Source organism: Exophiala xenobiotica (assembly GCF_000835505.1).
Source record: "Exophiala xenobiotica strain CBS 118157 unplaced genomic scaffold supercont1.5, whole genome shotgun sequence".
Lineage (NCBI taxonomy): Eukaryota > Fungi > Ascomycota > Eurotiomycetes > Chaetothyriales > Herpotrichiellaceae > Exophiala > Exophiala xenobiotica.
In genome coordinates, this window is record NW_013562490.1 from 534,598 (window position 1) to 561,465 (window position 26,868).

Genomic DNA, 26,868 nt, shown 5'->3' on the forward strand with positions numbered 1-26,868 from the left:
GGCCGGCACGCCTTAAAGCACTCGCGCTGCTGTTTGCGTATGGCAATCCCTGCAGCCACATTGGGGGCTATTACCGCTACTCCAATCATTGCCTGGTCATGCAGCTGCATGTCTGGACTGGGGTCTTGTCTTTGAGGCAGCCATAGGAACTGAAGCCTTTGAGGCTTTTGAAGGCGAAGACGCTCAGCCGTTCCGCGAATTTGTCGGTCATTGCGTGGAGAACGAGGGCAGAATCCTGGATGCGTACCTGGAGAGAACGTACCTAGGTAGATCGTGGTAGGTAAAGGTTTCAGCCTCGTTGTCAAGTCTTGAGGTGGGGAAGGAAATTCGTCCTTGGCACAATTCTCCGCAGTCAGGCTGCGAAAGAAAGTCCAGCACAAAATCTATCTCAGTATCACGTTTTCACCATCACTTTCGCCCTGTCAAGGGGAGCGTTCGGCTGCTTTGTTACTTGCTATAAGACTTCTTGCCCTCGCATCTGAACCCATCTTTCGCCGCCGTAAGCCGCCTCGAGCGCCTGCGGCCAACCTCATCGCAAAGATGGATTCCTCAAGAGGGCCCCCAAGGGTCAAGAATAAGGCAGCGGCGCCTATACAGATCTCAGCCGAACAATTGCTCCGTGAAGCCGTCGACCGACAGGAACCTGGACTCCAAGCGCCTACGCAGAGATTTGCCGACCTCGAAGAGCTCCATGAATTTCAAGGTCGCAAACGCAAGGAATTTGAGGACTATGTTCGCCGCAACCGAATTAATATGAATAACTGGATGCGATATGCACAATGGGAACTTGAACAAAAGGAATTCAGACGGGCGAGGTCAATCTTCGAGCGAGCGTTGGACGTGGACAGCACGAGTGTCCAATTATGGATCCGATACATCGAGGCTGAGATGAAGACGAGGAACATCAATCATGCTCGGAATCTGTTGGACAGAGCTGTCACCATTCTTCCGAGAATTGATAAGTTGTGGTACAAATATGTCTATATGGAAGAAACGCTGGGTAACGTGCCTGGCACAAGACAAGTCTTCGAGCGATGGATGAGCTGGGAGCCAGATGAGACAGCTTGGCTGTCATACATTAAGTTGGAGAAGAGATATGGCGAATATGATCGAGCCCGGGCGATCTTTCAACGTTTTACTGTCGTTCATCCCGAGCCACGGAATTGGATCAGATGGGCCAAATTTGAGGAAGAGAATGGTACGAGCCAGCTGGTGCGTGATGTCTTTGGGGTCGCTATCGAAACACTGGGCGATGACTTCATGGACGAGAAGCTCTTCATCGCCTATGCACGATATGAGGCGAAGCTGAAAGAGTATGAGAGAGCTCGGGCAATCTACAAGTACGCTCTGGACCGATTACCACGCTCGCAGTCGGTGGCGCTTCACAAAGCTTACACACAATTCGAAAAGCAATTTGGCAACCGTGAAGGGGTCGAAGATGTGATTCTTGCGAAGCGGCGAGTACAATATGAGGAGCAGCTGAAGACTAACCCGCGAAACTACGATGTGTGGTTCGACCTTGCAAGGCTAGAAGAAGCTGGAGGCGACGTTGACCGGATACGGGATGTCTACGAGAGAGCAATTGCCCAAGTGCCTCCCTCTCAGGAGAAGCGGCACTGGAGAAGATATATTTATCTGTGGATCTTCTATGCTTTGTGGGAGGAAATGACCAACAAAGACGTGGACCGAGCAAGACAAGTCTACCAGGAGTGCTTGAAGCTAATCCCGCACAAGAAATGGACGTTTGCCAAGATCTGGCTGCTGAAGGCACAATTTGAGATCCGGCAGATGCAACTGCAGGCAGCGAGAAAGACCCTTGGACAAGCCATCGGCATGTGCCCGAAGGACAAGCTCTTTCGAGGATATATTGAGCTCGAGAAGCAGCTATTCGAATTTCTCCGATGCCGAACACTGTTTGAGAAACAGATTGAATGGAATCCGTCCAACGGGCAATCGTGGATTCAATTTGCTGAGCTTGAACGTGGGCTTGATGACTTGGAGCGAGCGAGGGCAATCTATGAGCTGGCGATCGAACAACCTACTCTCGACATGCCGGAGCTGGTATGGAAGGCATACATCGACTTTGAGGAGTATGAAGAGGAATATGATCGAGCTAGGGCATTATATGAACGACTCCTGCGCAAGACGGATCATGTCAAAGTTTGGATCAACTATGCAAGGTTTGAAATCAATGTGCCGGATGCAGAAGAGGCAGAGGTTGAAGGTGAACAATCGACCGTCAGTGAAGAGGCTAAGGCACGAGCTCGGAAAATCTTTGAGCGAGCTCATGACCTTTTCAAGTCCAAAGAGATGAAGGAGGAGCGAGTGGACTTGTTGAATGCATGGAAATCCTTTGAGCAGACTCATGGATCACCTGAAGACATTGAGAAGATTGAAAACCAAATGCCACGGAAGGTCAAGAAGAGGAGAAGAATTGAGGAGGATCGGTTTGAGGAGTACATTGACTATGTGTTCCCAGCTGACGACGAAAGTGCAGCCAAGATGTCGAAACTGTTGCAGATGGCACATCAATGGAAGGCGAGACAGCAGACCAACGGATCAGCAGAATAGTTTTGCGATACTTACCTGGTAACAATAATGATCAGCGATGGACTATGGAGTATTTGCAATTCTAATTGTTTCCCTTCCTCCCACCCACCTCCCACGTGGTGTCTGTAACGAGTACTCCGTACACAGTATTGGTCGATTAGCTGCTGTATGACATAATCAGACGCCGGGCGCTGGGTGGCTGGCAAGAAGATTGCCCCTGATTTTCGGCGTCACCCGGGCGTCATCCATGTCTTGTACCTGCGCAAGCCCAAGCGTCAAGTGGCTCTTTGGGTTGACTGCATTGGTTCTAATCAGTCTAGGGAGTAGTAGCCCACGGATTCTCGGATTAGGGTCAGTCCCGCGTCGTCGGCAAACAGTTTGAAACACCTGGGAGCTGCTTGTATGCCACCCACGGCTTCCCTCCGTCACCTTTACATTCTGCGCTCTCATGATGACCTCTAGCTGCCGGTGCAAAGAGGGAATGCCTGAAGATGTCTAGATAAAGAAGACTTGACGAATACATAGTACCACTCTAGTTACATGTCTTGTGAGAGAAGACGTAATCGCGCAGGAACTTTCTGCAGCCATTTTACAGAAGACGCCCACGACGCCTTCGCTCCTCTTGTAGTCTTCTCTTCTCTTCTAGCCTAAGCGACCTGCTCGCCCAGAGTCACACCTCCTCTTCTTCCCGCATTTGCTGCCATTCCGGAACCAACCCAATCCCACCTCTTCTTCTCTCAGTCCATTTCTTCTTGCAACTTTTCTTCTCTTTTGCCAAACAAGACGAGGAAAGACAGGAGAATCGTATTCAATTACGTTTTGCTGTGAGCCCCAAAATTTTGATATTCACACGCTGATCCCAAACGCTCATCTCGACCCACATAACATTGACAGGATCAATCCAAGAACGGACTCCGCGTCACTATTGGTAAACTCCACCAAGCAATCACACTCGTCGCCAACTGAAGTCCAGCAGCCCCTTCAAGAAAACAATTAGCTTACGCCGTCACCAGTGATTGTCAATTGATTCGCACCTCTTGGGAGGCTTCACTGACCTTCACACTGCTATTGTTCAAGCCACCTTTGGCAGACTCACCGCAATTCCTCACTGCCTAAGCTCAGCGCGCCCGCACTTTTCACTTCAGCGTTCATTGCTCGAGTCGAACTCGAAGCTACCGACCGTCGGTCTCTCTTCACATTGCAAATTCCGTATCTGGAGAAGATCCTGCGAGCCTCAACCTATCATTCATTTGCTTTCTCGGCGCACCTTCACCATAAAGTGCTGGCCCTAGCTCCAGTCACGTCAACGTCAAACGACCCTTTTTTGTCGCTAGAGAAACATCCCACCTGATCGTTGCGCGAACAACTGGGTCGAAGCGCTCGTCCAATATTCGCCCGACTTTATCGACTCTAGACCCTATCGTGGCTTTGCCTGCACGGCAACCGGTCCATTCGCTTCGCAAGAAAAATTCACCTTTGTCGCTCCTGCAACACCTGAGCAACCTGCGGCGCAGGACTTTTCTATTCCAAAAGATTGCAGTCTCAGTTTTTGGGACGACTATGCATATACAAGTTTGACAAACATCCTGTGATAAGAGACGGGTGGACCGAGGCAGGCCTGGACATGTCAGCTCCAAAACCTCCTGTGGCTCTCAAGAATCATTGCTCCATCATCCATGATGGGATTATCTACGTTTACTCGCCCGGTGCCTTTCAGACTTTGGAATTGAAAGAGGGGGCACAATGGAAGGAAGAGACAAATGGGGTTTCTGTGACGGGCGCGACTTGCGTTAAGGGTGGTGTGGATGGAGACAACACCAAACCAGCACTCTACGTCGTGGGAGGTGCTGCAAATGCGTCTTCCTCAGACTATCCTGGCTTGCAGCGCTTTTCGATCGCGGACAAGTCATGGAAGACCATCACCCCCGTCGTCCAGGTCACGCAAAATCGCCATAACCATGGAGCTGCCTACATGAACGCCTCGTCGTCAATCGTGGTGTATGGTGGATCGCAAGTGACCGGGTACGAGGGACTGTCTTCAGAAACATTCTTGCTTGAAATGTACCCACCGTACCGAGTATTGGCTTATAGCTCGACGGCACCTCCAACAGCGAAACCTATCATGCTGCCCTGGAGTGAGGATAGGGCTTTGATGGTAGGAGGCAGCTCCACCAACGTGAACGTCTTCACTTTCGGCCCCGCAGACGGATGGCAAGACCTTGGGCTGTCTCTACCTAATCCACTTCCTGATTCTTCTGCTGCGCAGAGCGCACTCTTCACGCTGGACGACAACAGCAAGATATTGCAAACCTTCAACCTGGGCCAGACAGTGCCCAATGTCACAACGAACGTGTTATTGAACCCTGGAGGTCAGCCCGCGGTATTTGGTGAAACAGCCGGAGGCAGCGCCTCAACAGCCAGTCCTACGCCATCACCAACCTCCGCATCCAAAACCAAAAGATCGGTCTTTCTCAACAACTATCCCATTTACAACAATAGCCTGGCGCCCTCTGATTCTCGGACGGACTTTGACCTGGTTCAAGGCGACAATGGCCTGGTAGCTTTCCTTGGTGGCAACTCCAATGACCCGCTAGTATTCTTCAACCAGTCGGGCAACAGCTGGATTTCGACGACTTCGTTACTTGGCAAGCAACAGGCATCCTCAAGCACGCCTTCAACTACACAGTCTGCTGCAACTTCAACTTCCACAGCATCCAACGCGGCCAGCTCATCGTCCTCTCACAAGGGTCATGGTTTGGCCATTCTGGGTGGAGTACTGGGTGGTATCTGTGGTCTTGCCGCAATTCTTATCATCCTTCTGCTCTGGCTCAGATCGGTCCGCAGAAAGAGAGAGCAGGCAGAGAAGCAGAATGATTACGGCGATGACAAGAAAAGGAGTGGGGAGTATAACTACGAAGAAAGGGGCCTGAAACCTCTAGCTAGGCAGGGCCAGCCAATGGGCAGAAGTCCCGTACCTTCAGCTGTGATCACGGAAGCAGACAGCACAGCCATGGTTGGAAATAAAGCTGATCCGAAGTATCTGATCCGGCGAGTATCTTCCGATCGAGCGCAGCCCGGGTTTCGAGGCTCAGGGATCGCATTCGGGCAGGCGCTGTTCAAGCGTGACAAGGCTCCTTTGTCTATCTCCAAACCTATGAACCCCATTCTGGGCGACTACCAACAAAGGCCTAGCATCGAGCTCGGTCGCGCCACGCCTGTTGTTGAACCTGCCGTAGCCGAAGCCGCCCCAACAAGGAAGGCTTCGCAGCGCAAGACCGACGAAGGATGGGGCAAGTACTTTCAGAGCGAGGCACAGACGGGCAACAGGACAACGTTTTTCACCCGAAGCTCAGGCGCAAGTCGAGGCAAGAGTGGATTTTGGCCAGGCTCTGGGGTGCCGGACAGCTCAAACAGGTCGAATGCAGCCAGACCGTCCAAGATCGTCATACGGGACAGTAATGGCAATCCCCTGCAAGCGCATACGGTTGCTGGAGGGAGTCCTACATTCGCACATGGACCTGCAGATGCTCAGTCCAGGGGACTCCAGGTGGCGCAAGGAATTCCTGCTCGCATCTCTCGTGCCAGCTCCCTCGCGACCGACTCCGACGACGATTATGAAGATGAGCATATTTCAGGCGCCTTCTCAAGCGGTATTCCTGCCAGTGTGCACGATATGCCATGGGCACCGGTAGGAAATACTTGGTCGGGTCCAGCGCAGCGCCCGCTGCGACCTCCAAGTAGTTATCTCCAGTCTCAGGAGCGCCCTGTGCAGACAGCCTCATCCGCTGAGACGAGCGGCTCTGGGACCCAGAGCTCCTCAATACCTTCATTCCCGATGCCGAATTCCGTACGGAATATCCAACCAAGCAGAGGGAATGTCAGCACAGCCACCGCGCCTTCGGCAGGAGATACATATGACACCCGTGAAGCTCGTGATTACTTTACGCACACGCGAGCAAGAAGTGGTACCCCCGACAACAACGACATGTCGTGGTTGAATCTGGGCACGCCCCGGTGACTCTCGAACCGGTTCTCACGGGTCCTCTACCAGTTTTTGCTTGATGATGTTGCACGAAAACCACCTGGCAGCCAGATGCCTGTCAACACGGTGGGCTCCGCTGAGAGCCAAGGGAGTGCTGATGCGAAGAAACAGGGTCTGTTTCGAACCCGGTCGACTCCACGGAAGACAACAGCGTTTCACTATCCGATGCAATCGGCCAAGCGTGAAACATGGGAGGACGACGTAATAACTGAATCACCAACAGTACCTAGTCCCACGGTTGCAAGACCTGGCGTGGATTTGCAATCTCGCGACAGTAGGAGGTTGACGATGTGAATTGAGACGAAAGCATATTTGGACGATCCTCTGACGACCACTTATGGCTATGACGTGCCGGATATCTTCTCATTTCTTCAAGCGATCTCATTTATTTTCTTTAATGTGCTGGAGGCCATCTTGTCAATGATGATAATGATTGATGTCATCAACGGAATGTGCATCAATGTAGTATAGCTGGAGGAGGTGATAATGTAATGATCTGGTCGTGTAGAGTTGGGGCTAGTCATCGAATCCAAGACGTGAGCCATCCGTGGCCATCTCCATCTCCATTTCCAGTCCGTATGTCCGTGCGAAAAATGCCACTTGTGCAAGGAGATTATTGGGCCCATCTTATTTACTTCATACTCGTTATTAGCAGAATAATTCTCGAGGAGCATGGTGAATTGGAAGAGTGCTGTTGGCTCTGGCATTCCAAGCGTGCGTGGTTGAGGTGAGGTCTTCAGCACGAATCATGGACCCAGAAGAAGGCTCGTGTCGTCTTAGGGCAAGCGACTCCGCACTTGGAACGCGCACACACAAAGGAACGGGGATGGAAATTGAAAAATAAATGAAGTTATTGACAGGAACTGACAAGTTCTTCGTCGGTGGTGGAGATACTTCCTATGCAATGGCAAGCGCTGGAGGTTTGAAGGTTGCGAGGAACGGTTCCCCAGTGACGCACGTGCGAACTTGACAAGCCGACGAAGCCTTGGGACTTGCCTTGCTTTCCGTCCGGTATGGAGCAAGATGATCAGCTGAGATGGTCGATCGGAACACAAGAATATTGATTTGCATCAATTTTTATGGGTAGGAGAATTGAGAGCAGACGAAATCGAGCAGGGCGAGTCAACACCCATTAGACACGAGAGAGAGTGTGTGTGTGTGTCGAAGCATGCGCCTCGTCTAATCTGGGCCCCCTTCACATCACGAGGCGAGTACGTGTACTGGAGGTATACGAGACGAAGATACTGTGGTACTCGTGGCCTGGCACGCCATGGCTGATGGAGGGGCGAAGAGTGACACAAGGATCAGCTGAAGATCTCTCTCTTCAGCCTTGGATCGTCCTGAACCGCCAGGGAATAATATAGCTATGTAGGGTGATAGGGCAGCCCGGCCAATATTTTCAGCCGCTCCTAAATGCTCCGGCTTGAAGGTGTGCCACACCTCCGCAAACATCCGTGACGCGCACAAATGGTCATGGCAAAGCCATCTGCGGACTTTTGTTATCAATTGTGGGCTTCTGGTGCCCGTGCCGGTGTTGGTGTTGAGGGCTGTTGCTCGATTCTCCGAGATAAGAAACTCGTCGACAAGCTCTACAGCGACAACAGCACAGCAACGTGTAGATTAGGCTTTTCACGGGCATCAATAGTACTGAGTGCGCATTATCTAGCGTCGTCGCGGCACAGAGATCATTCCCATGTCACTTGGGGGGAAATGTGTTGTGCGTGACTTTAGGAGTATGGCGGGCTCCAGTACTCCGTACTCTCAACATTCGAATGGGGCCAAACGACAATGCCATGTGTCGATGGCAGGCACCGGCTATTGGAGGACCTCGAGAGCAAAGAGTTCAAGTGGACTCGTGATGCCAACACCGGAGCCCTAGCCACTGAACCAGACACCTACCAGAGGTTGCATGAACCGGCATGACGCCTGGAGAGTGCGTGAGAGTACGAGTAGCAGTTCCCGATGCTCCGGGGTTCTGCCCTCCTTCTTTGACAGTCCAAGTTTCCCAGACTAAGGACTCACTGATCCTGGGTGAGCCTGCTTTAGGCACTGGCTGCCTCCCAAAGGTAGTGGGCTTTCACCCGGAGCTGGGTCTTGCACCCCCTTTCAAGTCTGCGCACTGTTCTCCCATCCCCCAATCTGCACAAGGTCTTGCTTCTGCATACAAACCATCACCATCTGCCAATCATTCCACCCACCTGCATCCAACAACTCGCCAACTTGTGAATCATCCACAAACGCAACTGCCATCCCCCCGCTCTTGTTTATCAGAACGTCCATTCGCTTCCTTCTTTCTTCTTCCTTCCACATCTTCCTCATCAAAGGGAAGATATCACTGCATCGAGACCGCCGTCAAGGTCGTCTCTTATCGCCACTTACACGTCGACTCACGCACCTACGTCGCAACCTGCACGACTTTGATCACTCGACCTACCTGCGCAACCACTTACTTGCCTTGCAGCCCAACCACAGACAAAGCGCTGTCGTTGCTTCTTCTGTCCAAGTATATCGTGTGGTGAGTCACCTTCCCAAAATCCATCCATATTGTCCTCCAGGACGCGTCGTCATCTGTCCTCGACCCCGGCTGACTCATAACCTGCGCACCCCAGATCTTACACTCGATTCTTATCGCAGAACATGGCTCCCGCAACCGTGTCGGCCCTTGGTATGGCCCTCAACGGCAAGTCCGCGTCTGTCGACATTCCAAAGCCACGCGATGCGATCATGGGCCGGGACAACTTCATTGCTGCACCGGCCTCCTCGAAGAAACACTCGGGCATGTTGCCTACTCCTCCCAACTCCATCTCTCCAAACCTCCCTCCTCACGGTCGTCGAGACAACCGTCATCATGGCCAAATGTCTCCAAAGAGCACGGCTGTCGATTCCGACATTGACTTGCGCGATGCCGGCGATGACCCGCAACTCACCACCCTGAGCGCTGAGGCTCTCGATAGTCTGGGTGATTTGGACAGTGCTGGAGCTATTACCCCCAGCATGCTGGCCAAGCACCATCTGCCAGATATCCTGTTGTCTCACGGTCCTCTGGCCATCAGACACATCATGGGTTATCTGACCACTACCGTGCCGGGCTTTTCGCGCATCACTTCGGCCAAAGCCCGTCGCTTGGTTGTAGCCGCGCTCGAAGGCAAGGGTGGTAATATCGAGCGGGATGGCGAGGTCATCTTCGACAAGGTGGGCTGGGGAAGATGGGATGCTCGTATCAAAGGGCAACCTCCTCGTGAGCGTCAGGGCACTGCCATGACACCTCCAGGCAGTCTACCATCGTCGTACTCTCAGCCTGGTCTGCAGGTTACGGGTCAGCGATCCTGGCGTACGGGATCTCAAGACCTAGGCACCAGCTACACAGGCAACTCCGCCGTCTTCTCTCACTCCGAGATGGAGTACGAGGACCAGGATATGTTGGAGCACGAGGCCGACAAGATGTCCTTGGATGGGGATGATGATGGCTACGTGTCATCGATCGCTCCAGAACCCCTCGATGAGGACCTCGGAGATGGTGAGATCACGGATGAGGAAGATTGGGGCAGCATTGGAGCGGAAGCACTTCGCGCGAGGTCTCTTCCCAACAATGCGAGGTCGGTTTCTGGCCCTGGTCGGCTTTATCAACCTATCGCAACCTACTCTTATCAGCCAAGGCAGAGGTCAAAGACTCCGGCTGACATCGCTAGCACTCTCCCGACGAAAGCAGTGCCTATCAACCAAGCAAACCCATTCTCTTTTTCAAACAGCGCTGGCGTTAACGACTCCCAAGAAAGAGCTGCGATCGAAGCACTCTTGAGTCTTGGTTCCATGTAATACTATAATGACTTTGGGGGTTCGACCCGGTTTGGCTGGTCGAACTCTGGTGGGGATTGGGCAACATGATGTGTCGGCACTCGCACATGACACTCTCTACGAGGATGCACGGCACTCGCTCCAGTCCTTGGGACCTTTCTGGCGTTCTGGGATACTTTATTACGACATTCCTCCACTGATGATGACCTCAAGACCTGGAGCCGCACGGGCTACGCTGGCTCGGTTTTCGTGGATACCTTACTCTGTTTATGTTTTTGCAGCTGTGGAAGTTGTCACTCGACTGGCCCTCCACTTCGATTCTTGTCTCTACAACGGCCTCTACTCAAAGGGCTCGTTCTCTACGGAAGAGACTATCTTACGACACTATGTCTTTTATAATGCACATTTTGGTTCAGTGCTGCACCGTAACCCAATGAATTTGGGAAGCAGTACATCGACAAGTCTAAGCAGCAGGAATGGATAGATGAGCAGATGCTCGTTGCGCAGAGCGTTGTCGACTGGTCGTCTTCATTGATCGTACTGGAAATATCGTTCTGCAACTCTGTCATGTTTACTCATTGCACGGAGAAGTGAGTTTTATGCTTAACAGAAATATTCACCGTCTGGTATATGGTGCATCGCCTTGATCAGAAGGTGCAGGTGAAGGAGAAAAACAGGTATAGCTAGTGCTGTACCTTCAACACATTTCATTTGTTCGTGTGTGAGGCGGAGGCGCGAATGAGGGCTTGCAATCTGAATGAGCTTGGTCCAAGTCGATGTGAGAGATCGATTGTGAGGGCTAGCTGTCCAGGAAGGGAGGAGGTCCAGCAGTCGAAGCGAAGAAACAGCAGGAAGAAACATCTTGGGGAGACAAGGAGGTGAACCTGAGACGGCACTGAGGACAGGTATCTTCCCAAGAAGCGTTTCTCTTGTCTATTCTCTTACCATTGTATTGTGGATTCCCGAGCATTTCTCTTCGCCTACTATGGTGTGAGAGCTGAGTGAAGCTGGAAGAATGGGGGAAGGGGAGAAGGGGAGCGTGGCGAAGGAAAATTGATAGTCGAGAACAGAATATCAATTTCCAATTCGAAAAATTCGTGTTCGTGCTTCTAACACGCATGTTAGTGGTCTTTGGCGGCTGATCGCGACTCTCGATTCTTTGACTGCCGTTGTAATATCATATCGCGCCAACACGTTGTCCGCAAGAGTCCTTTAGCACGATGTTCCTCGGAAGCAAAGGCTGAAGAAAGAAACTGACGTCGCAGCGTACTGCAGCGTTATTGCTGGTTATTTCGAATTATACATGCTGAAGCTTGGCCAGCGAACAGCGAGGGTTTGTGGCACTGTGAACACGAGCGACATAGAGCATGTGAGGTCAAATGTCAGCTATTCTGCTACTGGCGGTGGCTGTTGGCCCCATGTCTATTCTGTATAAGTAGCTGCTCTCTTGCATTTGACTTGATCCTCCAACATCTCCCAGTACAACGCCAGTCCTGCGTGTGGATCTTCCGGTTATTTTGGCGTTTTAGTAGAGTCTGTGTCAACACCACACTGCATTCGCTGGCGGCGATCACCTAGCTTGACCCGGACCTCTTCTCTTTTGACGTTGGCTCATCATCGTATTAGCGATATGTCGGGTGAATGTGAACATCCCGACCAATGAACGGACACGATACCAAGCACATCAATAAGCATCAGAGGCGCAGGAGGTCAACCACCGCCTGTAGCGTCGTCGTCCTCTTCGTCGGCGCTGTCCGCCTCGTCCTCCTCATCGCTGAATAGGACTCCACATCGGCGCTTCTTCGCACTTTTACCCGTGCTCTTCAGACACGAGGCTGCGGCGCCGGTAGTTGGCGTGGACTCGTGGTATTTTTGGTCGTGATTCATGCCATCGTGACGCTGGTACTTTTCATGGCGATCATACCGATGATCGTTATCATGCTTGTAGTTGCCTTTCGCGAATTAGATATTTCAACTCTCGTCCTCCAGGAAGAAGTAGTTGCCGGCCAACTTCTGCTCCTGGTCCATTTGAGACTGGTACTTGTTGATACGTGGTCGATAGGAGTTGGGGTCCCGGCGGAACGTGACGTCCAGGTTCTTCAAGAACTTGTTGCAACCGGTAAGCAAGCTTTCCGGAGTATTGGCCCGGGCGTCAACGGATGGCTTGCCGTCAAAGACGATGACACGGTCGGCGAGATAGGTGGCCATGATGAAATCGTGCTCGACGATGAACGCTGTCTTCTTGCTGTGCATGATGAATCGTTTGATGACTCGGGCGGCAATGATACGTTGCTCGGAGTCGAGGTACGCCGACGGCTCATCAATGAGGTAGATATCTGCCGGGAGACCGAGTGCAAGAACGATAGCCACACGTTGAAGTTCACCACCAGAGAGGTTCTGAACTTCCTGGTCAATGAAGTCGTCAAGCTTCAGTGGCTTGTAGACGTCGGTCTGGAACTGAGGATTCAAGAACGAAGCCTTGATACGCTTGAAAAAGAGCTGACGCACAGTGCCCTGAAATTTGGGCGTGATCTTCTGAGGCTTCATGGAGATGTTCATGGCTGGCACTTTCTGCGTACCATCTGGTTTCTCGATACCAGCGAGCATCTTACAGAAGGTGGTCTTGCCGGTTCCGTTTTCACCCATCATGACAATGATTTCGGAGTCTGTGAAGGTGCCGCTGTTGATCTTGAGGTGGAAGTTGCCCAGAGTCTTTTCCATAGATGGGTACTCGAATCCACGAGCCTTATCCAGCAAGTATTCTTCGCCTGCCTCGGCAATACGGAATGTCAAACTTTCCTCACGGAAACGCAAGTTCTCTGTGGGGATGTGGCCGTCAAGGAAGATGTTGATACCTTCGCGAACCGAGGCTGGAAGAGTGACAACACCATAGACTGCAGGCCTTCCGTAAAGGACGCAGATGAAGTCGGAGAGATAGTCCAGAACTGACAAATCGTGTTCAACGACAATCACATAGTCGTCCGGTCGCAGAAGCTCTCGAATCGTCTTGGCGGCACTCAGGCGCTGTTTGACATCCAGATACGAAGAAGGCTCGTCAAACATGTAGACATCTGCTTTCTGAACACAGACGAGGGCAATGGCGAATCTTTGCAGTTCTCCGCCCGAAAGAAGGCTAATCTCACGATCCTGAACGGCGTTGAGTTCTAGCCCAATGTTAGTGCATTTGCCATCTGTTTGTAGACGGCTAGTCTTACCAAGAACATCCATAATGTGCTTCAAATTGCCCATTTCAGACTTGGCCTCAATGAGAGGTTTCACAGTCTTGACCGGACCTTTAATGGCTCGTGGGAGTTGGTCCACGTATTGTGGCTTGACAATGGCCTTGAGGTCATCTTCCAAAACCTTGGTGAAGTAGTCTGCTCAAGGTCAACGGCCACCTCTCATGCCGCGTGGTGAATTTGACTCACTCTGCAATTCTGAACCGCGAAAATATTTCAAAATCTCTTCCCAGTCTGGCGGGTTGTCATATCTTCCCAAATTTGGTTTTAATTTGCCGCTGAGAATCTTCAAGGCGGTACTCTTTCCAATACCGTTCGTCCCAACCAAACCCAAGACTTGACCAGGTCGGGGCATAGGAAGTCTGTGTAACTTGAAACTGTTTGCCGAGTATCGGTGAGTGACCTGAGTCTCCAGGTTGGTAGGCAAGTTGATGATGTGAATTGCCCCAAAAGGACATTTCTTTGGGCAGATACCACAACCGATACACAAACGCTCGGAGATGTAGGCAATTTTGGACTCGGGCGTGACCTCAATACAGAGCTTTCCCGTCCGGACGACGGGGCAAGATTTCTTGCATTCTTGACGGCATTTCTGTCATAATCAGGCTTGTTTCTATGTTGGAGCTTCTGTTTTCACACACCTTTGGTTTGCACTGCGGGGCAGAAAAATGAATCGTCAACAATATTCCAGATTTCAATTCAGCGTTTGGGACCAACCTTGTCGCTATTGACAATAGCAATTCTAAAATAGCCATCAGCCAGTGTTTCCTTATTCTTGCCTGTCCCAAGAATTTACCTTGTCAATTTGTCCGCCATCTTGATCGTCTCCTAGGGCCCGAACAGGCGGAGTGCAAACCGGTAGTGTGCAGAGGGTCACAGTCAGTTCGGGAGGAGGCAGAAGACAGAATGCTTTGCTGAGCGTTACTCTCACAATCTGAAGGAGTGTGAGTCACTGCCAACAATGAGACACTTGGAGGAGGGTGCGGTGTATGAATTGAAATAGCGATGAGGCAGTGAATACGCACGAAAATCAAAATTCATGCCATTGTGATTGGTCGTGGGGCTCACTAGGCGGGAATGACGGGCACCATTCTGCCAAATGATGCCTAACAGAGTCACCCACAAGAGAAAGCGCAGGCGAATCCGGCCTTAGGCTTGGCATTTGGCTGCGCTGACCGGTCGACCTTCCATTACAGGCAAAGGGAGCAATAGGTCCTCGCTGGAGTTCGGTTTGCCTTTGCCAACAGCCTCGTCTCGTGCCCCAGACTTTCCTCTCTTCCGCACCCGACTCTAGTTTCCTCTCCCACTTTCACCATTCCACCCTCTACGCACAACTACTGAATGCAACTATATTAAAAAGCCTCAAGGGCTCTATCTACTTATGATGGAGTGTGAGTGGCCCTTTTTGCTGCAATCCCCTCATTTTGTCACCCAGGAATCCATTTCTCTTGTCGGCGGCTGCTCGGCCTTGTATTCACAACTCGGCGCAAGCCAGGTGTGGAATAGCATATACACCTCTAGGAATCTTCCTGAGACGATGCATACGCCATATCTCACTTCCCTGAGCGCGCGGATGTCACATTATGTTCAGGATTTTGCGTGGGCTAGCCTGCCAAAGCACACTCGGAGTCCTCCTCTTGTCTCCATCTCGTCGTCCATCCTCGATCATCGATCCCATCTTATATTGTCCATTGTTCATCTCGGAGAACCTTTTCATGCTTGCACTTTATGTTTTCTGGGTCGCAGAATCTCATTTTATGGGGTCGTTGTCTTGTTTTGCCGCCGGAGCTCTCTTGTAGCACACCATGCTGACGCTTTCTCCCACAGCCACCGGCGTTCTCGCCCAACCACCACCGCCTTCAATACCTGATCCTTCTCTCCCACCAGAAGACGCCAATGCACCTCCTGAACCCGTTCTACAGAACGGTACCAAGTATTTCGATAGTGAAAGTGAACTCTCCGAACCTGCAGAACCTATCGCGCCCAGAGCCTCGCCGCCACGCGTCAAAGTCGACGATGATGACGATGAAAACATGCAAGATGTTGATGAACCCAGCTCAGATGAACCAGACGCGGAAGGTGATGCCGATTACGAGATGGATACCTCGATGCAAGTAAAGAACATAAGATCTGAAGAAGATGCCTCTTCCTCCGACGAATCTATCAGACCAGCCAAGAGAAAGGCACCTGCAGCTGATGAAGATGACGATATCAGGAACAATCCGGAGCTGTACGGCTTGAGACGAAGTGGCAGGGCTCGCCATGTCTATAATATGGCAGAGTCCGATGCCGAGCAAGACTCTGATTCAGACATTGCTCCTCGTCCCCGGAAGCGTTTGCGACACGTCTCTCAGCGTTCCTCCAAGCAGGCAACCCCAGTCATTGACACTCCCTCCCTGTCCGATGGCGATTCTGACGCGTACGGCGGCAAGCGTGCGAAGCTCACTAAGAAGCAGCGTCGAAGACTACTCCAGTCTGCCGAGAACCTTACACCTGCACACGCTGAAATCCGATTCTCCACCCGTCGTGCTGCGAAGGTATCTTCTTATAATGAGGATGAGGATGATGATATATTCGCTGAAGAAGACGCTGATACACTGACGCCGAACTATTGGGTCAACGAGCAAGAAGACAACTCCCCAGCTATTGACGCCGTGTTGAACCACCGTCTCAAGGCTGATGTCACAACCCTATCACATACGAAGGACGACTATGAATTTCTCATAAAGTGGCAGCAGAAGTCTCACTATCACGCAACATGGGAAACTATCGAGTCTTTGAAAGATGTGAGAAGCTTTAAGCGTCTGGACAACTACATCAAGAAACATTTGATGGAAGATATCCGAATCGCCAGCGACCCTGAAATTGGGCCAGAGGATAAGGAGAAGTGGCTGCTGTACCGAGAAGAAGTGGCTGAAGGTCTAGAAGAGCACAAGAAAGTCGAGAGAGTCATCGGCGATCGCGAAGGTGAAGACGGCACTGAGTACTTTGTCAAGTGGAAGGGTCTCCTGTACAACGATGCAAGCTGGGAACCATCAAGTTTAGTCAGCGAGATTGCACAAACCGAGATTGATCGCTATCTTGCTCGTATTCGAGAAGATTTCAGATCGAATACGACGGAAACCAACCCTGGAAGTCGACGAGCTTTTGTACCCATGCGAGAACAACCACCATACATCCAGAACGGCACTCTCAAGGACTTCCAGTTGCAAGGTTTGAATTTCCTTGCGTTCAACTGGTCGCGTGCAAAGAACGTCGTCCTTGCAGACGAGATGGGTCTCGGAAAGACCGTCCAAACCGTCGCCTTCATGAGTTGGCTGAGACACGATCGTGGCCAACAGGGTCCTTTCATCGTCGCCGTTCCTCTCTCGACAATGCCTGCTTGGGCCGATACTTTTGATCATTGGACACCGGACATTAATTATGTGGTCTATAATGGACCTACTTCCGCCCGGAACATCATCAAGGACTATGAGTTGTTCCCTGATGGAAATGTTCGTCACCCTCGCTTCCATGTCCTTCTCACGACATATGAGTTTGTCCTGCAGGATGCTCCATTTTTAAGTCAGATCAAATGGCAGTTTATGGCAGTTGATGAAGCTCATCGTCTGAAGAACCGCGAGTCTCAGCTGTACGATCGCTTGCGAGAGTTCAAAGCGCCAGCACGGCTTTTGATCACTGGTACTCCGGTTCAGAACAACCTTGGGGAGTTGTCTGCGCTCTTCGACTTCCTCAATCCTGGTGTCATCAACATTGACGAGAACATGGATTTAATTACAGAGGAAGCCAGCGCAAAAATAGCTCAACTCACCGAGGATATCAAACCCTACATGCTTCGACGCACCAAGAATAAAGTCGAAAAGGACCTCCCTCCCAAGACCGAAAAGATCATCCGTGTCGAACTGTCAGATATTCAGCTGGAGTACTACAAGAACATCTTGACGAAGAACTATGCAGCCCTTAATCAAGGCGCCAAGGGGCAGAAGCAATCACTCCTCAATATTATGATGGAGCTGAAGAAGGCAAGCAACCACCCATTCATGTTTCCGAGTGCAGAAGAGCGTCTTGTTCCTGAAGGTGCTCGACGAGATGAGGTTCTCCGTGCTCTCATAACCAGCAGTGGTAAGATGATGTTGCTCGATCAGCTCCTTACCAAACTCAAGCGCGACGGCCATCGTGTCTTGATATTCAGTCAAATGGTCAGGATGCTCGATATCCTCGGCGACTACATGGACTATCGAGGCCATGCTTATCAGCGCCTTGATGGCACTATCGCTGCGGCTCCCCGTCGCATTGCCATCGACCACTTCAATGCTCCAGAGAGCACTGATTTCTGCTTCTTGCTCTCCACCAGAGCAGGTGGTCTGGGCATTAACCTAATGACCGCCGATACAGTCATCATCTTCGATTCAGATTGGAATCCACAAGCTGATTTGCAAGCTATGGCTCGAGCTCACCGAATTGGACAAGTCAAGCCCGTCAGCGTTTATCGCTTGGTCTCTAAGGAGACTGTTGAGGAAGAAATTCTCGAGCGTGCCCGCAACAAGTTGATGCTTGAGTTCTTGACCATCCAACGTGGCGTTACCGACAAAGAAACCCAAGCTCGACGCACGGCGTTGGTTGGGGAACCTGGCAGCTCAAGCGAGATTTCGAGAATCTTGAAGAAGCGCGGCCAGAAAATGTTCGAACAAACCGACAACCAGAAGAAACTTGAGGAGCTTGACCTCGACGCCGTGCTCAACAATGCTGAAGATTACAAAGTTGAGCAACCTGACGGCACTGACGCTGATGGTGGTGAAGACTTCCTACGGAGCTTTGATTTTGTTGATGTCAAGGTGGACGAAATGTCTTGGGACGATATCATCCCCCGAGAGCAACTTGAGGAGATAAGAGCCGAAGAACAACGAAAAGCGGATGAGAAGTACCTTGCCGAAGTCATCGAGCAGAATCAGCCTCGAGTGCGAAATCGTGACGCCGAAGATCGTGATGCTCGGAAGGCTCGACGACACGAGCAACGGCAGAAGGAAGTGGATTCGGACAGTGAGTCTGAAGAAAACCCTAAAGCTGATCCAGCTCGACCACTCAGTCAGCGCGAATACCGATATCTTATCAAAGGTCATCTCCGCTATGGCTCCATGGAAGACCGTCAGGAAGAGTTTTTGACAGAAGCTCGTCTTCGAGGGAGAGACCTTGGAGTTGTAAGAGCCGCCATGAAGGAAGTTTGGGACAAGTCCGCAGAGCTCTACAAGGCGGAGCAAGCACGCATGGCTGAACTGGAGCGCACAGCCAACCGCCCAATCACGAAGAAGGATCGCAAGGCTGTCCTATTTGAATTGCATGGCGTCAAGCGAATTAACGCCGAAACCATCCTTGAGCGCCCTGGTGAGATGAGACTGCTTCAAGAAGTCACTTCGAAGGACCCGGACTTCAAATCATTCCGCATTCCCGAAGCTACCAAGGCGGCTGGGTATACTTGCGCCTGGGGCGCCAGAGAAGACGGCATGCTCTGTGTTGGCATTACCCGCCACGGCTATGGTGCTTGGGAGAAGATTCGTGATGACCCCGACCTTGGTTTGCAGGACAAATTCTTCCTAGAAGAGCATCGTGTCGACAAGAAAGCAGAGCGCGAGAGGTTGGATGACAGGAACGCAAAGTCTCCAGGCGCCGTACACCTTGTCCGACGTGCTGATTATTTGATCTCAGTATTGAAGAGCAAGTACGTTGATGATCCGGTCGCCAAGAGAGCGGTCGAGAATCATCATCGCAACAACAAGAAACAACAAGCTGAGAAGGCTGGTAACGTCGGATCCCCTGCTCCAGGACCGGGGTCGCATCGTAAGGCACATCGAGATTCGGAGAAACCACGTCACCGACCCAGCCAAGGGCATCGTGACAGTTCTGAACGATTTGGTACCCCCAGAGCGGACAGCCGTCACGGTCATAATCGGCATGACAGCGAGCGCAGAGACGATAGAGACCGCCGAGATGACAGAGATCGCAGACATCGTGATGAGCATGGGCATAGTTCCCTCCACAATCGGCACGGTAGCGAACACCGCCGTAATGAGAACCCTGCTGGGGCCTCCACATCCGACGTTGATCCTCTCATGCAGGTGCTATTCAAACCTGTCAGGGAGAGCTTGAAGAAGATCAAGGCAACGACCAAAAGCGCCATTCCCGATTCGCAACAACGGGCGAATGAGTTGAGAGTTCTTTTGAAGCAGATTGGTAACTTCATCACTGAACAAGTCGCTGACCTCGATGACAACCACGAGTCTGTGGAAAAACGCTTCTGGTGAGTTTGCTAACCGCATACGATGTGAATTTTGACTAATACTGGTCAGGGACTATGCTGCCACGTATTGGCCGAACAAAGGTATCAAGGGTCAGGAACTTCAGAACATACACGGCAAGATCGTTGCTTCAGATAATAAGCTTGCTGGTGAAGGTTCGCCAAATGACGAGGCGAACAATGTTGACGGTCGAGCCAACGGTTCATATCATACCTCGCCGCCACATTGAGCGAAGAGACATCGGAAACTATTGCTTTTCGCCTTCTCGGGCTTGGAAATCTCCAGGTCTATCGTGTGCTGGTGTTTTGTTGTGCGACATTTATATCCCAGACTGGAGGTGACTCGGGAGTTTCAGTGTATGATTCGAAAGGTTCGAAAGATTCTCTGCGGGCCACATCATTTTCACGACATCAAAACAACTCTCAGCTTATTCAAATTGTCAACACTTAGCGACTGCATTAAAGGTTAGATTTCACAGTTTCGAGCATGCGATTCGAGCTGTCAGTCCGAAAGACCATGACGAGCAGACGCAACATGCTAACGGTGTCTGATGATTCTTATTCGTATTTCGGCTACGTGGAGGTTGGATTGGGCCATTACTATCATGACAGGAAGAGCGTGGAGTCTTGAGCGCGGATTGTCTGTGGGATGGAAGTGGCTCAAATTTGGAGAGGGAGGGATGATGGGTGTGCACCGGTTGGCATCATCGAAGTGGATGTCTGCATGGTATTGTTGGTGCGGACTTTTCGAAACTGGACATTGACACGGGACATTCAAAAGCAATCAGAGCCAGGAATCCATGGGAAGGGGAGGCATTAAGCAGTCTCGAGGGAATTGAGCATGATATGAGGGATAGAAAATATGTCCTGCTTGTCAATCTCTCATCTGGGGGTGCACGGGGGTGCTAAAATACCTAGTATTCTTGACTTCTATCCATAATAAATGGTATAAAATTATTTCAACCACATAGGCGGCATTTATTTCCGCACTGTCCTCGAGGATTTGAAGCAGTCCTGTGTCCCTGATCGTGAAAAGGCCTGCGTGCAGAAGTTGTAGGCCCTCTTGCAGGTCCTGTGTCACACCTCCTTAGCCGACTGGCGAGTGTTCATAGCCTAGACCAAGATTTCGGAACGACCTGCCTTGTGGTTTTTCCCATGTTTCGGCTTCAGCCTTATCGCATCATGCGACCCAGCGAAGGCACCAAAATGTCCATTTGTCCTGACCAGGAGCACGCGAAACTCATAGGAATTAGTTCCCCTGGATTGCAACCGAGACGTACCCGAGATGTAGGGAGCAGACTGGGCGTAATACATCCATGTCCACCGTAACATCAATTCACTTGGCGGACGCTCATCCACATTTTGTACCTCTGGGAGCTCGATCGAGTACGTTATTGGCGCTGAGTTCCGCCGCGGCTAGACTCTGCCAGATATTCGTGAACGGAATGGAAAAAGGTTCTCTGAGCTGAAGGTGGATCAATTCTTGTAGTCGCTGCCTGCGAGGTACTCCTCGTATCGGAGGTGACTCTGCATCTCAAAGTACAGGGTCTCCGGATCACTGTTCCATTTGAAATTGTATGCCGCCTCTTCATCGCCAATCAGCTGCTTCTGCACCCTTCCGCCGGCCACAGCAGCTTCAATGAGCAATTGTGCCTTGCAACTTCTCTCTAGTACCAAGTATAGGAAGGCGGCTTCATCCACGGTTTGGCCGACGGTCAGCAAGCCATGGTTCATCAGGATGCAGGCTTTGCCGGTGCCCAGGGCTTCTGCGATGTTTTCGCCTTCCTCTCCAGAAAGTGCAACACCGCCATAGGTCTCGTATACGGAATGAGCGTTGTAAAAATTGCAGACATCCTGGTTGAGCATCTCGAGAGGCTTCCCGAAGGCTGAGTACGCCCTGCCATATATCGAGTGTGCGTGGCAGACGGCGTGGACATCTGGCCGACGTTTGTGTGCGGCACTGTGAATCGAGACGCCAGCGGCGTTTGCCGGGATCTCCTACAGCAGAGTCAGAGGCGGCGTACTTCTTGGACAAATCTGAACTGTGTTACTGACGGTGTTTCCTCCAACGACCTGGCCGGTCATGAAATTGACGCAGATCATATCGCTCGCTTTCATCATGCCATAATGGACGCCTAGTGGGTTGATCCAGAGCCTGTCTTCGAATTCGGGATCTCGTACACTAATATGTCCGCTTATCCCTTCCGCATAGCCCTCACGAGCCCAGACTCTGAAGGCCCCAGCCATGTGTTCTAACTGCCATTGTCGTTTCTCTTCGAATGTGTTGAAGGTGGGGATATTGAGGAGCGGCTTGCTGTTCTCTTGATGTGCGAGTGCCTCCAATGGCGTGAGCTCTTTCTTCTCAGAGGTTGCAGAGCCCTTGGTTGGTTGAGCCGTAGCAACGCTCTGTTCGTACAACGCGATCGGAGCCATCTTTGTTGTGAGCTTGTGACGAGGTAAGTCAAGCAGACTGCCAAGTAGAGTTTTGTCTGATCTTCTTTTCTTCCGCTCACTGAAATATTAGAACAATTGTCGAGAGGCTTACCTCGACGGCGGAGATGAGAGTCGTGCTTTCTGATAACACATGAGCCCTCCACCCAGCAATTGCGGATAAGAGCGCAGGGCAGCGCTAGCGACGGTCAGTCCGAAGAGGAAACGCGGTCCGATGAACCACTACACGCAAAGTCGATTGTCAAAGATTGGGAATGAAGATCTCATAGGCTAGGCGGCAGCTGATGATTCACGGCCTGATACTTCCGACCACTTCTGACAGGTTGGTCGCTCACACCATGTGTTCATGGCGAACAGCGGATTTACCCAGTCAGTTGCAGTTGGGAGATTCTCACCACGCTCGCCCTCTGAGCAGTCATCAAAGGCCGATAATCGTAGTCATAGAAACACCAGCCTTCAGTCGCAGAAATGGGCCATGCCAGCCACGGAAGGATCGAGTTGGAGCTGCTTGTATGTTCAGAGCTTTGTCAGTCCTCAGTCGTGCCAACTCCAGCTCCGCTTCTCACGGGAAGGAGCCGAAAGCTCCTTGACAAGCTGGAGTTGAGAGCCTCATATATATTGCAGAAGATTAAACTGGAAGGACGTCGGTGAAGAAGGGCAATATGCAAGCAAGTCGTCGTGGTTGACCAGCAAGCGCTAGTACAGAAGTGGTTAGTTTCTTTTCTTCTTCACCTCGTCAACGGATCGCCAGCTGGTGGGTGCATAGGTGGCCGGCCCTTAAGAGTAAAGGCCAACATCATCAACCCCAGATACAGTCGAGGGATGGAGAACCCGCTACGCGATGTCGAGGATAGCGGAAGACGGATGCGCTATCCTCTACATCTAAATCATAGGCCGACTACCTCGAAATGTCGAGAAGCGATCAACACCGACACTAGGCACTAAGGTAGGGAAATTTGAACCCGATCTGGTAACCATTCATGTGTTGATTTACGAGATATGGTGGATAGTGCCGCTACAACGTCGAGGCCGTGAGGGCGACTCTGAGAGGCTCCTTATCATGGACGTAATGGGACTCCCAGTGCGCTCGAATCTGCCTTATCATCGCTCATCTCGCTGCTTGCACTCTCCCATCGCGATCAAGGTCGCTATTGAAGTCATCATTGCAAGAGCACATCAGACTTTGAAGTTCACCTCTCAAGTTCTGCTTTACACCTATTGACATTCTAATCGTTGCAATATGATGATCTCTCTACTTGAAGAAGGAACCGAGGATGTTTTTGACCCCCGTGTATGTCGATCCCCCAGAGATATGTTCGAAACTCCTTCCTTGATGCTAACCTGCCTTGCAGATCCACTTGGCTTTCGCACCTCCTTCGAAGAAGTTCACCTTTGAAGATCTAAGTTTGCAACCTTCAGCAACGAGCACCAAGATCGCGGCTACCTTGCCCTTTCCCATATTGTCTTCCGAGGGTGTACGAGCTTACCGACGTTCCTTGTTCTCCTCGAAGGTCCTCCACAATTGTGCTGGTATCCCCTTCCCTCGGACACTGACCCTTCGAAATGCTGCTGAACATTCGTCGTTCATCAAAGCGCTTTGGAACCACCCGGAGACCATGCGGGTCTTGTCCGAAGCTGCTGGAGTACCACTTCGAATCGTGATGCAGACCGAGATTGGCCATACCAATATCCAGACAAGCGGCAGCACCCTTGAGGAGATGGTTTCGGAGCTCAGCGTTGAGCCGCAGACCACAAAGGTGCCTTTGACAGAGGAAGAGCGCGCCTACGATCCGCTGAAGTCGTCTTCTATCATTCCATGGCAGTACGTCCTCTGTCCTGATGCTGACATAGCAGAAGTCTCACTATATGCTGCGTAGTTACGACTCCTATCCCTATGTATGCGTGATTATGTTGAGTGATACGGATGGTATGCTCGGAGGAGAAACTTACATCAAGACCGGAGACGGCGTACCAATGAAGGTGAGGACCAGTGCCTTTGTGTCAACCACCCTTCTCATCTGCGTTGCAGGTCGAAGGACCAAGCCTTGGCTACGGCGTGATTCTGCAAGGTGGAGAAGTCGAACACCTCGCCGCTCGATGCATGGGCGTGAAGGAGCGGATATCTACCATCACATCCTTCTGCGCAGATGTCCCCGGTGCCTACGACTCTAGCCACATCACCAATGTCCGATACTATAGCGACCGGCCCACATTGTACAAGCAATGGACAGAATTCCGGCTCGAGAAGATGAAGCGAGAAATTGATTCCCTGCTGGATGAGATTGCCGCATCGCCAACTTTATACGACGTGCGCCGCGTCCAGAGATTCGCGCAGGATCAGATCGCCTACTTGAAACGGACGTCGCACCAGCTGGTCCCACATGAGGACATGGAGTCGGTCATTGAGAAGCTCGGCGGCGACGCCATCCGGGACGCGCGGAAGCTGTGGGCAAAAGCAGAAATGTTGGAAGACTTCAATGAGCGAGTGGCATCTGTCACGCCGAGCGATTGGATGCCGGGAAGTGAACTATGGATCGACCTCGTCATGACGCAGATGGCTATACAGGCGAGGAAGACAATCGAGTCTCAGCGTGGACGGTTTCAATGGACGAAAGACCGGCCATTTTGTATGGGTGATGAATTGCTAAGGCAAGGCTTGCCCGAGGTCTTTTTGTCATGGCTCGATGCATCGGGTTTACTGGCTGTAGTTAAGTCGTAGTGGAAACAGGATTCGATCACTCTTCTAGGTAATGTGCTCAATCCATGCCAATCTGCATACCAAGAATCCTCTACGGTCTCAAAAGTCGAGCACTCAATTCTGGCAGGAAGCTTGATTCTGACATCAAGGCGGCCAGAGCCATGGAACAGAAAAAGGTTTCCCCAAGCATACCATAGAGGGACAGCATCGTCTTGAAGAGAATTGTATATTGGTACAAGATCCGGTCTACGTTTATGCATAACCTCTCCGCCGTTTCCCTTGGTTCCTGGGCCGTGGCGTAACAACCATAGCATTGATCTTGTTCTTCGGTCTCGTCTTGTAGCCGGATTTCGCCTATACAACTGTCAGTAAAACGAAGGAGTTTTGGGAGCAGTGGGATGTGACTGACCGGAATACCCCAAGGACTCATAGGGATACGGTTACCCTTGGACTTGCCTCGACCACCACCGTGAGGATGATCGGATGCGTTCATAGCCAGACCTCTCACAGTTGGCCGAATACCAAGCCAGCGAGACCGACCAGCTTTTCCCAGTGACCTGTACTTGAAGTTGACATTGCTCGCGACACCGATTGTAGCAACGGCTTCTTTGTCGATCAGGCGGACTTCACCACTCGAAAGCCGAACGGTAACGTAGTTTGCGGCCTTTTCGAACCTCTTCAGCTGATCCGGGGTCAACGAGGACATGTCCAGGCTGCCGCTGTCGCCAATGAGTTTGATCATTTCTTTTTGTACACTGTCTTCGCCCTTGCCGATGATGATTCCATGCGTGCCAGCGCTGCGACAGATTTTCCCTATTGAATCTTTTGTTGGAGCAATGTTGAAAATGGGAGTTCCGACCGGGATCATTCCAAGCTTCAAGCAGTTGCCTTTCCACGCCGTCTTGGATGCAATGACACCCTGATCCAGTGTACCACCCATTTCCTTGATCAGGCGTTCTGGTAGACCACTTCGATAACTCTCGACAGTATCACCAGGCCGTAGACCTTCGGCTGCAAGGATATAGGTCCGTTCATTTGTTTCCAGATTCCTCACCAGGGCAATATGGGCTGACCGGCCAGGATCATGCTCGATACGCTCCACGAAATGTTTTCCACCTTGTTGCCGCATAAAATCCACAGTTCGTATCCTCCTCTTGTGACCACCGCCACGGTGTCGAACCACAACATGACCAGTATTGTTTCGACCTCCTCTTGCATGGCCCTTTTTGGGGATTGTAAGCGGATACCAGGGACGACCTCTCCACAAATGATCATTTACGGGTCTGATCAAATGACGGATACCTGGAGTTCGTGGAGTGTATCGGCGAAGTCTAACTTCCCCTTTCGCAGGCCCGACGCGGTCTTCGGGTTCAGCCAAGGGAGGGTTGGCATGAGCTGTGTCTAGAACTGAGGTGCTTGGGTGGACTGGGTCGATGACTTGAGCGTAAGACCTGCGCCAGACAGGCGTCGCACTTTGGCAACCCCTACAAAAGGCCCGGAAAGGTATTCGTGGTTGTAGCATTTTCTCGGTCGAAACCGTCAGGGGGAGAAATCAGGGAACAGGGAGATCCGAGCTTATATACTGCTCATGCATGCAGATACTGCAGCATTCGCTGACAAGAAAGATCCCAGGTCAAGGTCAGTGGCAGAGAGTGTCGTTACAGTACTTCACCTGCGAAGCTCCAAATTTCGCAGTCTATGTATATTGGAAGGAGAATTGACCAATCGGTTAAGTTGCCTCCGACAGGTCAAGACGGAGGAACTAGCAAGCCTTGTGTCTGTTAATTGAGCCCCGCGTGCG

The 26,868-nt window shown here is 51.4% G+C and overlaps 9 protein-coding genes across 10 annotated transcripts; 5 read left to right on the forward strand and 4 right to left on the reverse strand.

Moving 5' to 3' along the window:
• Window positions 1-398: 398 nt before the first annotated feature.
• On the forward strand, window positions 399-2,617 carry PV05_07909 (pre-mRNA-splicing factor clf1). The gene has a single exon (XM_013457387.1). The coding sequence runs from the start codon at window positions 541-543 to the stop codon at window positions 2,569-2,571; it is 2,031 nt and encodes a 676-aa protein (XP_013312841.1). The 5' UTR covers window positions 399-540; the 3' UTR covers window positions 2,572-2,617.
• Window positions 2,618-3,213: 596 nt separating this feature from the next.
• PV05_07910 (uncharacterized protein) lies at window positions 3,214-7,179 on the forward strand. Its single transcript, XM_013457388.1, has one exon. It carries the CDS (start codon window positions 4,175-4,177, stop codon window positions 6,566-6,568), a length of 2,394 nt encoding a protein of 797 aa, XP_013312842.1. The 5' UTR covers window positions 3,214-4,174; the 3' UTR covers window positions 6,569-7,179.
• On the reverse strand, window positions 6,937-7,469 carry PV05_07911 (uncharacterized protein). Its single transcript, XM_013457389.1, has one exon. The coding sequence runs from the start codon at window positions 7,297-7,299 to the stop codon at window positions 6,964-6,966; it is 336 nt and encodes a 111-aa protein (XP_013312843.1). The 5' UTR covers window positions 7,300-7,469; the 3' UTR covers window positions 6,937-6,963.
• Window positions 7,470-8,596: 1,127 nt separating this feature from the next.
• PV05_07912 (uncharacterized protein) lies at window positions 8,597-11,481 on the forward strand. The gene is made up of 2 exons (XM_013457390.1): window positions 8,597-9,107; window positions 9,202-11,481. The coding sequence occupies exon 2, from the start codon at window positions 9,230-9,232 to the stop codon at window positions 10,406-10,408; it is 1,179 nt and encodes a 392-aa protein (XP_013312844.1). The 5' UTR covers window positions 8,597-9,107; window positions 9,202-9,229; the 3' UTR covers window positions 10,409-11,481.
• A 275-nt stretch (window positions 11,482-11,756) lies between these two features.
• Window positions 11,757-14,618, reverse strand: PV05_07913 (translation initiation factor RLI1). Its single transcript, XM_013457391.1, has 6 exons — window positions 14,423-14,618; window positions 14,344-14,368; window positions 14,268-14,279; window positions 13,816-14,218; window positions 13,603-13,764; window positions 11,757-13,551 (listed from the first exon to the last, which is right to left on the reverse strand). The coding sequence occupies exons 1-6, from the start codon at window positions 14,440-14,442 to the stop codon at window positions 12,359-12,361; spliced, it is 1,815 nt and encodes a 604-aa protein (XP_013312845.1). The 5' UTR covers window positions 14,443-14,618; the 3' UTR covers window positions 11,757-12,358.
• A 298-nt stretch (window positions 14,619-14,916) lies between these two features.
• On the forward strand, window positions 14,917-20,881 carry PV05_07914 (uncharacterized protein). The gene is made up of 3 exons (XM_013457392.1): window positions 14,917-15,017; window positions 15,454-19,921; window positions 19,971-20,881. The coding sequence occupies exons 1-3, from the start codon at window positions 15,008-15,010 to the stop codon at window positions 20,146-20,148; spliced, it is 4,656 nt and encodes a 1,551-aa protein (XP_013312846.1). The 5' UTR covers window positions 14,917-15,007; the 3' UTR covers window positions 20,149-20,881.
• Window positions 20,882-21,334: 453 nt separating this feature from the next.
• Window positions 21,335-22,367, reverse strand: PV05_07915 (uncharacterized protein). Its single transcript, XM_013457393.1, has 2 exons — window positions 21,974-22,367; window positions 21,335-21,916 (listed from the first exon to the last, which is right to left on the reverse strand). The coding sequence occupies exons 1-2, from the start codon at window positions 22,349-22,351 to the stop codon at window positions 21,395-21,397; spliced, it is 900 nt and encodes a 299-aa protein (XP_013312847.1). The 5' UTR covers window positions 22,352-22,367; the 3' UTR covers window positions 21,335-21,394.
• A 785-nt stretch (window positions 22,368-23,152) lies between these two features.
• PV05_07916 lies at window positions 23,153-25,154 on the forward strand. Of its 2 annotated transcripts, none has more exons than XM_013457395.1 (5): window positions 23,153-23,315; window positions 23,367-23,660; window positions 23,722-24,191; window positions 24,247-24,349; window positions 24,399-25,154. In XM_013457395.1, exons 2-5 carry the CDS (start codon window positions 23,610-23,612, stop codon window positions 25,086-25,088), a joined length of 1,314 nt encoding a protein of 437 aa, XP_013312849.1. In that variant the 5' UTR covers window positions 23,153-23,315; window positions 23,367-23,609; the 3' UTR covers window positions 25,089-25,154. The 2 variants fall into 2 exon arrangements, with proteins under 2 accessions (XP_013312849.1, XP_013312848.1); XM_013457394.1 differs by having other exon boundaries at window positions 23,380-23,660.
• Window positions 25,119-26,730, reverse strand: PV05_07917 (uncharacterized protein). The gene is made up of 2 exons (XM_013457396.1): window positions 25,477-26,730; window positions 25,119-25,421 (listed from the first exon to the last, which is right to left on the reverse strand). The coding sequence occupies exons 1-2, from the start codon at window positions 26,587-26,589 to the stop codon at window positions 25,320-25,322; spliced, it is 1,215 nt and encodes a 404-aa protein (XP_013312850.1). The 5' UTR covers window positions 26,590-26,730; the 3' UTR covers window positions 25,119-25,319.
• Window positions 26,731-26,868: the final 138 nt, after the last annotated feature.